Source organism: Microtus ochrogaster, chromosome 7 (genome assembly GCF_000317375.1).
Source record: "Microtus ochrogaster isolate Prairie Vole_2 chromosome 7, MicOch1.0, whole genome shotgun sequence".
Taxonomy (NCBI): Eukaryota; Metazoa; Chordata; class Mammalia; order Rodentia; family Cricetidae; genus Microtus; species Microtus ochrogaster.
In genome coordinates, this window is record NC_022014.1 from 48,626,278 (window position 1) to 48,640,308 (window position 14,031).

General features: G+C 49.0%; 1 protein-coding gene across 2 annotated transcripts in view; it reads right to left on the reverse strand.

The window, feature by feature from the left end:
* Nucleotides 1-7,100, reverse strand: part of Tbc1d9b (TBC1 domain family member 9B) — a 42,554-nt gene extending 35,454 nt beyond the window's left edge. The window contains exons 1-2 of one of the 2 annotated variants that reach the window (XM_005350158.3): nucleotides 6,920-7,100; nucleotides 2,266-2,376 (exon numbers count right to left, since the gene is read on the reverse strand). In XM_005350158.3, coding sequence (XP_005350215.1) covers nucleotides 2,266-2,376; nucleotides 6,920-7,037 — 229 coding nt within the window. In that variant the 5' untranslated portion in view covers nucleotides 7,038-7,100. The remainder of the gene's footprint in view (nucleotides 1-2,265; nucleotides 2,377-6,919) is intronic. The other variant, XM_005350160.3, reaches the window with a different exon arrangement.
* Nucleotides 7,101-14,031: the final 6,931 nt, after the last annotated feature.

The following is a 14,031-nucleotide window of genomic DNA, read 5'->3' on the forward strand; positions in this document are numbered from 1 at the left end:
TCTATCTATCTATCTATCTATCTATCTATCTATCTATCGAGACAGGGTCGGTCTATCTATCTCTCTATCTCTCTATCTCTCTATCTCTCTATCTATCTATCGAGACAGGGTCTATCTATCTATCTATCTATCTATCTATCTATCTATCTATCTATCTATCTATCTATCTATCTATCTATCTAGACAGGATTTCTCTGTGTAGCCCTGGATGTCCTGGAACTCACTCTATAAACCAGGCTGGACTCGAACTCAGAGATCTATCTGCCTTTGCTTTCTGAGTACTGGGATTGAAGGCATGTACCACTACTGCCTGGCTTTTATTTTTTGAAACAAGGTCTCATAATGCCCAGGCTGACCTTGAACTTGGTACAGGACTAAGAATGACAGAATTTCTGAACCTCTCAAGGGCTGGGATTATAGGTGTGTGCCACCATGCCTGGTTTGTGTGGTGCTGGGGACCACATGCAGGGATTCATGAGGCTAGACAAGCACTCATCGAGCTGTACCCTTAGCTTCTTTTTATTTAAGATAGAGGCTTATTAAATCGCCCAAGCTGGTCTCAAATTCATGATCCTCATATCCGAGCCTGAGATTACGGGCATGTACTACCAAGCTGGCTGAGATCCACAAACTTTACAGATCTGTTATCTTTTCCCAGGCCACCAAGGAATAACAGCATGGCTTGTAACCAGAGAGGTATCGGCTGATACAGGAGCAGGTGTCTTGGGCCTGAACTGTAACCCTGTGTAACGCTAGGCAGGGTACTTGATTGCTCTGGACCATGCATGGTTTTCTCATCTTCAAAACAGAGAGGAGACTGAAGTACCTGTGAGGAGGTTCAGGTGAGCGCCTGACACTCAGGCAGTGATGTCTGAACGCTTGAGCCTCTTCAGCATGACTGGTACACGCTAGCCATTCTGCAAGGCTTAGGTGGGCTCAACTCATCCATCCAATCTAAGCACAGCAGCTACAGTAGGATCCTAGTGGATATATGCTACAAAGTCCCGCAAACACTGAATCAGAGGTGACTCAACCATTATCCCAAGCTAATGCAAGGTGGCAGTCTCAATGCTTCATCAGTTCACCAATATATGGCTTTCTCTCGTGTGGTTTTCCATTAAAAATGCTTTGAATCCTGCTTCATGAAAATGTCTGCTGGATACCATGGGGCCTGAAGGCTGAAGATGGATGCCCCAACAGTACAGAGGAACTTTGGGTGACTGTCCAGGCAGCAAGATGTCTCTGTCATTTCTAGAGTTTTGAAAATTGCTTACTTTTTGTTTGCTTAGGTAATATTGTATTCTTCTGGAGTCTTTGATGGAGTTGCAGAATAGATAGTTAGTTATAGTTTTCCTTAGTTATGATAAAGATTATTGTAATTTTTACTTGATAACTGTTTTGTTATATGTAATTTTGCTATATTAAAGTTAAAGCCTTCCCTTTTTTTGTTTAAACAGAAAAAGGGGAAGTGAAAAAAAAATAAAAATGCTTTGAAAAGAACTGGATGGATGGCACTGGGGTTCATTCTTGGGCAAGCTTCTCCAAGGCCCTCTTTCTATGAAGGGTACCCCAGTCTTCCCCAAGCTTTTCTGAGACCCTTTCTGTGAGGGGCACTCCGACCTTCCACAAGTTTCTGAGGCCCTCTTTCTGTGAGGGGCACCCAACCTTCCACAAGCTTCTGAGGCTCTCTTTCTGTGAGGGGCATCCCAAACTTCCACAAGTTTCTGAGGCCCTTTTTCTTTGAGGAGCACCCCAACCTTCCCCAAGCTTCCGAGGTCCTTTCTATGGGGGGCACCCAGTCTTCTTGCATGGAGGAGAGGAAGCCCTGCTCCAGCACGCTCCATGGGGCTCATCCTCATCAGCGAAATCAACACAGAGCAGAAAGATGGGGAAACATGTCACCCCAGAGAGAGTGCATGCGTGTTTCCAGTAGAGAGCCAAACTAAGAAGGCCAAGAGCCGTGCTGAGCCACCTCAGCTGGGGACTCAGGCCATCCCTACCACACGTGTAAGAGCATCAAAATGCTAGTGCGTCACCAAGGAGGCTACAAGTGAGTACGGGTAGGAAATGGGTCTGAAAATGCTGACTCTTCCAGCTCTGAGGCCCAGCTGTAGCTCCCTTGAGACAAGGCGGAAGAGAACACGGACTCTAGTGAGCTCCTCTGAATGAGGGGCGTCTCGAGGCTCTTGGTAGATATCACCGCACAAGACTGCAGGTTTCCTGTCCCCTCCCTCCCGGGGTGACCTCATGACTCAGGGCACTTACCACAGGCCACCGTCCAATAGACCTGTGAGTCCTGGGTCTGGTGCAGGATGCGGTAAGGGGCCACTCGGGCACTGGAGTCCAGGACCACATCCAGGGTGCCCACGAGAAGACCTACGGGCAGGGCAGAGAGAGGTGGAAGGTGAGAGGCCAGGGGGCCAAGCCTGACCTGAGACAGTTAGGAAGGCCTAGCCTCGGCAGGGCTGCACAGCCAGACTCCTCACAGGCTTCCTGCCAGAGAAGCTTAAAACTTCCCGTCCTGCTTCTGCTGGAAGCATCTGTTATTTTTTTGGCTCAGAAATACTTGCAGCAGAGGACTTTTGACCCAGGCCTTCACTATCCAGCTGTAGCTGGCCTGGAACTTACTAGGCAGATCAAGCTGGTCTTGAACTCATAAAGATCTGTCTGCCTCTGTTTCCCAAGTGCTAGGGTTAAAGGTTTGTGTCAACCATGCCGGGCTGTGGCAGATGCTTAACAGGACTTAAAGCTCAAACCATTCTGGGAGTCTGGGAGGCTCTTTTGCAGGAAAATACAAAATATAGGTTTTATTTATTTATAGACAGGGTCTCAAGAATCTCAGGCTGGCCTCTAACTTGGTAGTCAAGGAAGACTGAATTGATCCTTCTGCCCTAACCCTCTCTCGTGTTGGCCTTATTCAAATGTGCCACTATGCCTGCTTCATGTGATGCTGGGGGTGGACCCCAAGCTTTTGTGCATGCTAAAAAGCACTCTACCAACTGAGATGTATCCTCAGCCCCCAAATTAGGCGATAAGATAAACACTTAATTTTTTTTTTTTGATTTTCGAGACAGGGTTTCTCCGTAGCTTTTGGTTCCTGTCCTGGAACAACCTCTTGTAGACCAGGCTGGCCTAGAACTCACAGAGATCCGCCTGCCTCTGCCTCCCGAGTGCTGGGATTAAAGGCGTGTACCACCACCACCCGACCAAACACTTAATTTTTAATAACTTTTCAAAAATCTGCTTTGTTATTTTGCCATGGGTATCGGGTCCCCTAAAACTGGAATTACAAACAGCTGTGAGCTGCCATGTGGTTGCTGGGAATCGAACCCAGGTCCTCTGAAAGAGCAGTTAGTGCTCTTAACCATTGAGCCACCTCTCCCACCCCAACATTTCTTTGTGTGCGTGCATGCACACGTGTATCAAACCCAGGGTTTATACATGCTAGGCAGGCATCCTAGCACTGACCTACCACTGCAGCAAATATTTCCTTAAAAATGAGAAAAACATATTACAAACTAAGAAAAATACCACAGATATTAAAAATCCAGGAAAATAGCAGTGTCTTGTTTTGTTTGCTTCTTGAGACAGGGTCTGTGTCATTCAGGCTAGCCTTGAACCCGGGATCCTCCCACCTCTGGGATCACCAGTGGGTCACTATACCTGGCTTACACGTTTATCTTTTATAATTTATTTTTATCACTACCGCCTAGGGACACTTGTGCCACGGCACACACCAGGAGGTCGGGGAACAACTTGCAGGAGGTGCTTTCCTCCTGCCACCACGGTGGTCTGGGGACGGAAGTCAAGTCTCCAGGCTTCCTCAGCTAGCATGGTTATCCTCTGAGCCAACTTGCTGGCCCCGACTGCCAGAGAGATCTCTTAAGAATACCCCTTCCCTCCAGCAGTTCCTCCCAGAGCAAGGACATTGTAACACTTTCCATATCAAACCCTGGGACAACATAGATCACCTATCTATTCAGCACTTGTCATCATACTTGGCAATTCTGGAAGGCTTGAGCAGCCTTCAGAGTCACAGCTGAACGGGGCCTTTTTCAGAATCCATCAGCTTTTGAAAGACAATTGTTTTTTTCGGGAACTGAAGCATTTCAGGGCATTTCAAGTTCTCCTTCCTGCGTACTCTTTGGCCTGATGACACACTTTGTGGCAGTGCTCTTGGTCAATGTCATTGCTTCCGGGCATTTCGGCAGAAAACCCCTGTCTTCTCCACTGCCCGCCTGATCCACTCTTCTTGATTACTTAAATAACGAAGCAATCAAAAAAAAAACCCTGCCTGTCGTTCCTGTTTGAAACTGATTTCTCCCTTTTCAAGGGAACTGTTGCCTCTGGTGAGGTCTGAGAATTCGCTGCTGCTGTCTTCTTGGTGCGCAAAACAATTCCTATTGGTTTTACTATTCATCTTTAATACGTTTTGCTACCATTTTTCATCTGACCCCCCCCTCCATCTTTAATAAATGGTTACAAAACAGATACATCCAAATGGATGATTTCTCATTTGTCTCAATGAAATGTTAAAATGAAAAAAAAAAGTCACTCTAATTGCAGTTATGGATGGGGGAGATGGCTCAGTGGGTAAAATGCCTACTATGTAGGCAGGAGGATCTGAGCTTGGATCCCCAGCACCCGCATAACGATGGGGGTGGGAGCTTGTGTCTGCAACCTTAGTGCTGGGAGTTGCCCAGCAAAGCGACTGGAAACATGAGGCGGAGGAGAGCCAGAGCAGTGGACCCCCACGTCAACTTATGGGCTTGGCATGCGTGCACCCCCGCCTCACACACAGTATAAAAACTGCAGCTAAATGGTGCACACACAGCTTTAATCCTAACACTCAGGAAGCAGAGGCAGGCGGATCTCTGTGAATTTAAGACTAGCCTGCTCTACGTAACAAGTTCCAGGCCTGCCAGAGCTAAATAGTAAGACTACCTCAAAAGCAAAAGAAGAAAAAGACACATTCAAGGCTTTGCAGCCTCTGGAGTAAACTTTTCAGTGTCCATGCTGAGGCTTTTCTTTCGGTCTTGGGAGCGTTCTTTTACAGTCTCAGGATAAATTACTGGTGTAGCCATACTGCAGGAGCTGACACCTTCAACCTGCTGACCACCTCCTCACACCCACTCTGTAATGAGAACTTCAGAAGTCCAGGCTGGCAAGTTATCATTATTTTAAAAAGTTACTTCCGGGCTGGAGAGATGGCTCAGTGGTTAAGAGCACTGACTGCTCTTCCAGAGGTCCTGAGTTCAATTCCCAGCAACCACATGGTGGCTCACAACCATCTGTAATGAGATCTGGTGTCCTCTTCTGGCCTATAGGCAGGATACTGTATAAGTAAATAAATAAATCTTAAAAAAAATAGTTATTTTCTTTCTTTCTTTCTTTTTCTTTCTTTTCTTTTTCTTTTGAGACAGGGTTTCTCATGTAGCCCTGATGACCTGGAACTCACTTTGCAGACCAGGCTGCCTCAAACTCACTGACCCACCAGCCTCTGCCTCCCATGCACCACATGGGTGGCTCATTTCATCCTTTCTTCTGCGTATGGGTGTGGCGTCTGCATGCATGTCTGTGCACTGCTTTTGTCTGTTGGCCATGGAGGCCTGAAGAGGGCACTGGATCCTCTAGAACTGGAATTACTGATGGCCGTGAGCCACCATGTGGGTGCTGAGATTTGAACTTGGGTCCTGCAGCCCTTAACCCCTGAGCCATCTCTCTAAGCTGGCATGTTTTGAAAAGAGGCCTGAACAAATCTGCACTACTGATGGATCTCTCTCAGGGAGACAGTGGTCAGGAGTCTGTGACATCTGTGATGGGATGATAGCCACGACAGGTGGCTACTGCACAAATCTCCCTCTGGCCGGGCTCTGGAAGCTCAGCCTTGGGGGACACAGACAGATGAATGATGTAACCAAAGTGACTTATAACATGGTGCCCTGTGTTCCTCAGTGGCCTTGTGGTAGCTCCCAGGGTTGGTCACTGGGCTGTCCAGGACAGTTGCTACCTGTCTGTAAACAATGGGTCCTGGACGCAGGTCCAGTACCACCTCCAGGATTCTCTTTGGAAAGGAGCCTGACTATGGAAAAGAACACTGAGTTTCCTTGGAAGAGATACAGGCCCTTCCACATTAAGAAGTGTGGCTCACGAGAGCCTGGCAGCTGATGGCACCTATGAGAAGCTGCATCTGGCAGGACTGGCAGCTGCCACACTGAAAATCGGGGCCTTTCACGGAAAATTCGTTTTATAAACAGAAGGATCTGGTACTCAGAAGGGTCCACTGGAACCCTGAAGGGCCAGACCTGTTCCTGTAATACTTGACGGGCCCTAGATCAGAGGGGCTTTGAAAAAAAACCTGCTCAGGAGATTCTCACAATCTCACATGTCACACAACGTCAGAGGCTCCCACTCCAGCTGCTTCTGTGTGAGTGGTGGTGCCCAGACACCCAAGGGGCATCTGGGCCTTTGTCAGGGGGAGACTTCATATATACTGATAAATATGCAAAAATAAGCCTTGGGTCAGGAGCTCTGATGGCACCAAGTGAAGAGAAGCCGGAGGAAGAGGAACAGAGGTCAGGGCATCTCTGATCTTCATAAAGAGACAATTCTTTGGTGAATTGGGAGTAAAGAAGCGGGCAAAAGAATGTGTGTTTATGCCTCTTGGTCCCTCAGAGGCACTTGGAGAAACTGAGGCAGAGGCAGGGGAGCTCTGCACGCTTCTGGCTGCTAAGTCCCTCTGCAGGAGTGTGCATAGGTCTCCCGGAGACCACTGCTGCCCTCCCCGTGCCTCCCGTCCCGGGACGATCCTCCCTGCCCGTCCTCCGACCCCTCGCGTCGCTGCGCGTGCCCGCTGGCCGCGTCCTGCTGCCCCGCCAGGCCCGGTGCGCACAGGCCCTGCCGCCCGCGCCCCGCTCACCCGTGAGGCCGCCGCCTTTGCCGTGGCCCCGGCGCCGCTGCAGCACAAAGAAGGGGTTGGCCCGCTCCGTCACCCACAGCGCATTGGCCACCAGCACCTCCTCCGGCCCGAGCCACATCGCGGGGCCGCTCGCACCGGGCCAGGGCCCGCGAGGCGGAAGCGCGCGCCGCCGTCGCTGCGCCCGAGCCGAGCCGAGCGGAGCCGAGCGGCCGGGGCGGGGTCGAGACGCCGTCCCGGAGGATGGCGCCCCCTGGCGGCCACGCTCGCAGTCCCGCCCAGTCCCGCCACCGCTGTCCAATTGGTGAGAAAATCACTTGCTTTTGACCGACTGTGCAGCCTAGGCGAGTTAGTGTTGCAAAAGTCTGGAAAACGGTTAGCAGCTCCCGGTCAACCTCGGAATTCTGACGCTTAAGTCTAAGGTTGGAATCCTCAAGAACCCAGTTGTCAGAAAGCTTTGAGGCAGCTGGTGTTCTTGAAAATAAATGCTCTGGGGTGGCCTGGAGGCTGGGGTCACCGTTGGGCACATTTTTGCATAAGCGAGCCGCACTATGGTCTAGGAGCGCAGAGCCCTGCTCTTCCGTCTCCTGGCCTGAAGACGGCAATCACTCACAGTACAAATCCTCCTTCAGATCCCTGTCCAGGGCTCCTGCCACTGAACCTCGAGGCAAAATTTAGCGACTGTGAGCTCTGTCAAGTAGAGCCCGGTGGAGCAATTAGAACAGGACAGTTTCTGACTCCAAGGGGCTCTTGCCTCCGCCTGGACAACAGGTGTGAACCATATTTACTTTGGTAAAGGCTAGGGAGACAGCTGTACGAGATGTCCCATGTCACCTGGATGTGGCAGGAGGGTGAAAGACTCATTCTGGGAGGTTTGAACTAATTTTAGGGTCTTCTCCGAAACAGGGTTTCTAATATCTGTATTTTAGGTTAACATCAAATTCTATGTGTAGCTGTGGATGATCTCAGACTCTTTGATCCCCCTGCCTCAGTCATCCCTGTTGCTAGGAGTAGAGTCATTAGAGCTGTATACATACGAGGCCAGAACTGCATGGGTGGCCCTCTGAGCTGGGTTGTCATTGGCATTCAAGGGTCTTGGGTGCGGCAAATGTAATGGGTGACAGCCTGCGTGAATTCTGAAATTCTGACTCCGTCAGCTTTCAAGCTATGGGGACTGGTTTTCCTTAAGACTGTGAAGCACAATATAATCAGGTTTATCCTGACACAGTCCACATCAGTCAGCTAGCCTGGCTGTCAAATTGTATCACTACGTGGGTGCGTGAGTATGATATGCACGCGTGAAAACAACGAAACTCATCACCTAGCACATATTAGATGTGTACTCTATCATGTCAGTGTGTTCTATATTTTTATTTATTTTTATTTTTTTTCCAGTGTGTTCTAATAACAGGAAAGAGGAGTTTTGGAAACATAAACCGAAGCCACTGTGCTTTCTGGAGAATTCTACACCCAAGAGTTCGGAAATAAGCCAGGCATGGTGGCACACACCTTTACCCCAGGACTTGAGAGGCAGAGGTAGGTGTATCTCTGTGAATTCGAGACCAGCCTGGTCTACATAGCAAATTCCAGGACATCCAAGGCTGCATAGAGAGATCCTGTCTCAAAAGAATAAAAAAATAAAAATAGAAAAACAAAAAAGAATTTGCAAGTAGGGGGTTGGAGAGATGACTTAGTAAAAGGTGAGGGTCCAGCCCAAGGGAATCTGAACCCTCTTCTGGTTGTTATAGCAACAACACACAGACACACACATGCACTTTTGAGCATGTGTACCTGCGTGCATGCATACACATACTCACACAGAAATAAATCTATAAAATTTTTAATAATAAAGAAATTGGAAGTACTTGAGGACCAGTAAGATGCCCGAGTTTGTTCCCAGAATCCGCATGGTAGGAGAGAATCAGCCCGGCTAGGACTACTCTTTACAAGGAAATTTATTGAGCACTTAATATATGCTATGAAATACATGAAAAGGGCTATGTCTTTGTTCTCTTTATTTTCAGTGATTTGATAGTTTATAAAATTTGCCTCATTAATAAAAATGCAAAATCCAGGTTTTGATGGAGTCACAGGATTTAGCAGCCAGCAAGATTATCTAATTCCAGAACGTTTTCATCATTCCGAATAGAACCCTGAGATCCCCACCGTCTTCTCTTTAGTGACCTCTAATCTGCTTTTGCCTTTATGATCTTCCTCTTCCGGTGTTTGGTGGAAGTGGAGTAATCTGTCCCATTGTGTCCTCTTGGCTTACCATCACACGTCCAAAGTCCATCCGTGTAGCATGTCAGTGGCATTTTTTATGGCTGAATATTGCACGGCAGGGATATGTCACATTTTGCTTATCCATCAGTTGATGGGTGTTTCAGTTTTCTGGATCTTAATAATATTATCTTAAGCACTGTGTACGTCTGTTAAAAGATTTTTACTTCTCTCTGTGTGTTAGAATGTGGCATGTTTTTGTGCAGGTGTGCATGACCTTGCATATGTGTGTGGAAGCCACAGAAGGGCACTGGGTCTCCTCTAAATTCTCTACTGAGTTCTTTGAGGCAGGGTCTTTCTTTGAATCTGAGGCTTCTGTTTTCTCAGCTAGGCTGGAAATCAGAAGTCCCACAGATCCTCTTGTCTCTGATCCCTCAAGTTGGGGGTACAAGTGGGCTCAGTGTACGTGTCTTGTTACATGAGATCTGTAATCCAATCCCCACGAACAGCAAATGCTCTTACTGCTGAGCCATTTCTCCAGCCCCTGTGCACAAGTTCTTGATGAGCAGGGCAGTGATGGTACACACCTTTAATACCCAGCCTTTTCTCTTTAATTTTATGTGTGTGGGTGTTCTACCTGCATCTCTGTACACCATGTGTGTGCCGAGTACCTTCGGAGGCCAGAAGAGGCAGTTGGATCCCCTGAAGTTACCATGCGGGTGTTGGGAATTGAACCGGGTTTTCTGGGAGAGCAGCTGGCACTCTTAACCACTGAGCTGTCTATCCGTCCCGGACAGACAGGCTTCTGAGCAACCACTGAACCCTTTCAAAGCAGCTGTAGTACCTGGTGTTCTTGCAGTGTGTCAGAGTTGGTGTGCCATGGTTCAACACCCGTCTAGCCATTTCTTGAGTGTATGAGGCCACTGTGGTTTGGATTTTTATTTCCTATCATATCCTTTAGCCAGGCTGTGTTCTGTCCCCTGCAACCACTGAGAGCATTCCATGGGACACAAACAGCTTTTTCAATAGGTTTTTATTGAAACGGTTATATTAGCAAATTCCACAGTACAGGTGCACACTATTGGCATAGAGGTACATGCCAGACAATTTCACTACTTAATATACTTACATCGACCATGTGGACCTAGGAACTGTGCTGCTCGTGTCCATGGGTTGACAGATGTGACTATCAAGAAACCAGTTCACATTGTACTTGCAGGTGTCTGTGTTCTTGACAGGGTAACCCCCTACAGTGAGTCCTGAATTAAGCTAACGAGCAATCTTGCTCCGAGTCCTTGATGTGTGCTCTTTCTGGCACAAGGTATCCACTGGCGAAAGAAATTCAAGTGCATAGTTTTCCTCTTATCCCTCAAGGTGCCCCACCTTGCCATCTGCCTTTGCTGTATTCCCAGCTTCCTCACCTCAAGTTACCAGTGCTAACATTAGAAAAATAGTTTTGTACGCCATCCTCTGAGGTGTTGTGCATAGTCAGCAGGAACCCGGAATGACTGGGGCTCTTCGAGTAACCCAGATATGAAAGGGGTGACGTCAGTGTTTTCTATGAACGTAAAAGCTACCGAGAGAGTCAGAATCAGCTGACACATGGGGCCTAGGATCGAAACCGATGACTCTCCTGTTACAGGCGCAGCACGTGACTGTGAGACAATGTTTCCCTCCACCCCACACCCACATCGCCTCCCAGCGTGGACTCTTCTGCTTCTGTAAACAACACTGCTCCGGCATCCTTGGAAGAGGTATGGCCACTTAAGAGTCCATCTCACTTCCCATGCTGGGCAGAAGATACCAGATTCTATCCCGAGCATCAGCCAGCCAAGAGAGTTGTCTTCTAGCTGGGTCAGCAAGCCAGCCGGGGCTGTGTGGCTGCCCTCAAAAGGTCTGGCGTGGAAGCAGGCCATATCTAGTAACTGAGGCATAGAGCATGAGAGGCAACTGGCAGATGCAGACTGCTTACCTGAAGGGAAACATATGGCTTGGGATGTCACATTTTACCCAACCCTCCTATGTTTTTCAGAACAAATATTTTGGTTCAATGCCTTTCAGTCATCCGAAAAGTCCTTTAATATCATAATGCAAATATATTTAGCCTTGATTGGTAATTCCAAAAGCAGGTTAGAATTCACGTCATGTTGGGTTCACCTTGTAAAAATGTAGGACAATGTTAACGGTTACCAGTGGCTGGAACAAGGTGTGCAGAATCAGATGAGGCTCGCTGATAGGGAAGGGAATCTGATGAAAGGCCACGGCGGGCTTGCGGGTGGCCATCGTGTCCCTTCCCCATGCATGCACCTGACCAGCAAGCGGAGTGGAGGGACTGGAGAGGAATGAGTCACATCAGCATCAAGTGTTCCAGGGGCGCTGGTAGGTGGGGGGACGGAGGCCTGCTGCAGGGGGAGAGGGCAGCTGTACAGGCGCTGACTGCTGAGTGAGGCCTCCGGCTCCAGCCATCACCAAGGCTTCTGAGAAAGGTCACTCTTCTAGGCTGTGAAGGGGGATCTGGGCCATCTCAGTCCCATGTAAAAGAGTCAGTAGGAGGAAACCGAGTGATCCTGGGGCAGAGGTCCTAATTCAGTACTTGGGCTGTACTTAAAAGCTATTCTGCCTTTTGCCATACATTTCTTCTTTTTTTCCAAGTCAGAGTGAAGAAAATGGGGGGAAAAAAAGTATAAGCCTTGGAGGACTGAGGAGGGTAACCAAGGGGCTGGGCAGCCTCCGTGGGGCTCTTAGAACCATGTCGTCACCCTTTGCACAGCTGAGGCTGACAGCTCTCCCTGCCTCTATGGTCACTGTAGGCTGGTGGAGTCACAGCTCTGGAAGACACCTGGCCTGTCCTCATCAAAAGTCAGTTTTCTGGGATTACTGATAAAGAAGGGTGGAACTATCAATCCCGCCAGAGCCCTTAAGGAGTTCCTTGGCTACAAGGTGACCTCCTGACCACTAACTTCAGCCCCTGCCGCCCAGGCTCCACAGGTTGGTGTGATTTGTAAATACTGTGATCTGCAGAGGGCCAAGGGGCAGTCGGCCAGAGGCAAGGAGTCTGCAAGAGCAGCTTTCTATTGGCTTTGCTTTTCCTGCAGTTTCCAGATACACTCAGGCAAACAGCTCTGAGCTACAGACATAAGCATCTTAGTCCCCAACACTCCTTTGGTTCTTCTCTGAAGTCACAATACTTAGAGCTTGTAAGATTTTTTCCAGTCTGGCAGTGACCTCAACCACACCCAAGCACCTTCTGCACACCTCGTTTTCTAGGCAGGTTAACTGGGGGCTGTGCCAACGTGTTGGAACGAGGCACCCGCAGCACGCCACACACCGTTGGTGAGCACGGCCCTCGTGTGGATCTGGGCGGAAAGGCACTTGTTGTGAGCTGGGAGTGTCAGGAGAGTCTGCCCGTGATAATGATTCCTTATTCTCATCCCCTCTCGGAGAGGGACCACGTTTGAGTTTAAGTACACAGATCTCCCATTCTTTACACTGGAGAGGGAGAGCTGGCAGGCCCACCTTTCCTGAATGGGGAGATTATGCACAATCACTTTTCTACATTAGTGTGGCCAATAGCTTTTTCTGTTTGCCAGACATACCAACCAATGTTCCCTAGCCCAGTTTCTCTCTGGCTGACACCACCATCGAAACAGAGGATCCACCGCTGCCAGGGTGAGCATATATGCCTAGTGCCCAAACTTCTGCACAGGATGGTGGAGGGGAAGACGCAGTGCCTCTCAGGGACTGTGATCATATAGACACCACATCAGGGCTGGGTTTCATGGGCTCTCCTGAACCCTACCGACATTCACCCAATCACTGAGATAAGAAATCTGACTTCCAGGACAGGTGGTGGTGGTGGCACAAGCCTTTTAGTCCCAGCACTCAGGAGGCAGAGGCAGGCAGATATATAAGAGTTTGAGGCCAGCCTGGTCTACAGAGCTAGTTCTAAGACAGCCAAGGATACACAAAGAACTCTGTCTTGAAATAAAAAAGGAGCAAATAAACAAACAAATCTGACTTCCAATTCTATCTCACAGTCCCCTTGTTTTCTTACATTTAGTCAGCTCAGTCTGGGGTGTCTCGGTTCTAAGCCAACTGCTAGCAAGTCTGCCTTTTGCCTCTCCACAGCCTACTGCTCATAGTGTTCTTTTTCCAAGCAAAGGTCTGAAGCATCCCCTGACCCAGAATGGGAGATGCTTCAACCCAAGAATCTTGCTTTCCTCCTTTTCGTCCTCAGGGCCCTTCCCCGAGACTCAGCAGGCACTGGCCCCTCCACCTGTGTGCCCTGGCCACCGTCTCCTAGAGACTCACTCCATTTCACACCTGTGCCCTGGCCACCGTCTCCTAGACACTCACTCCATCTCACACCTGTGCCCTGGCCACCGTCTCCTAGACACTCACCCCATCTCATTGCTCTCACTCTGCAAACCGTTGCCAACGTGCCAATTTTCAGGACACCCAGACATGCACAAGCACCGAGATGTCTGACCACTGAGATGCACCCTCACCCTCCAAGTCTTCCTGACTATCGATCCACCTCAACTCCAAGTGTATGAGTCACACAACGAGAACTTTATAAAAAGTGTCAACAGCCTGGGCCTGGTGGCGCGTGCCTTTAAACCCAGCACTCAGGAGGCAGAGGCCGGAGGATTCTGAGTTCAAGTTCAAGGTCATTTAATCTACTGAGTGAGAACCAGGACAGCTGTCAGCCAGGGCTACACAGAATAACCCTGTCTCCAAAGAAACAACAAAGAAAAGACCTAAAGGGGGCTGGAGAGATGGCTCAGTGGTTAAGAGCATTGCCTGTTCTTCCAAAGGTCCTGAGTTCAATTCCCAGCAACCACATGGTGGCTCACAACCATCTGTAATGAGGTCTGGTGCCCTCTTCTGGCCTG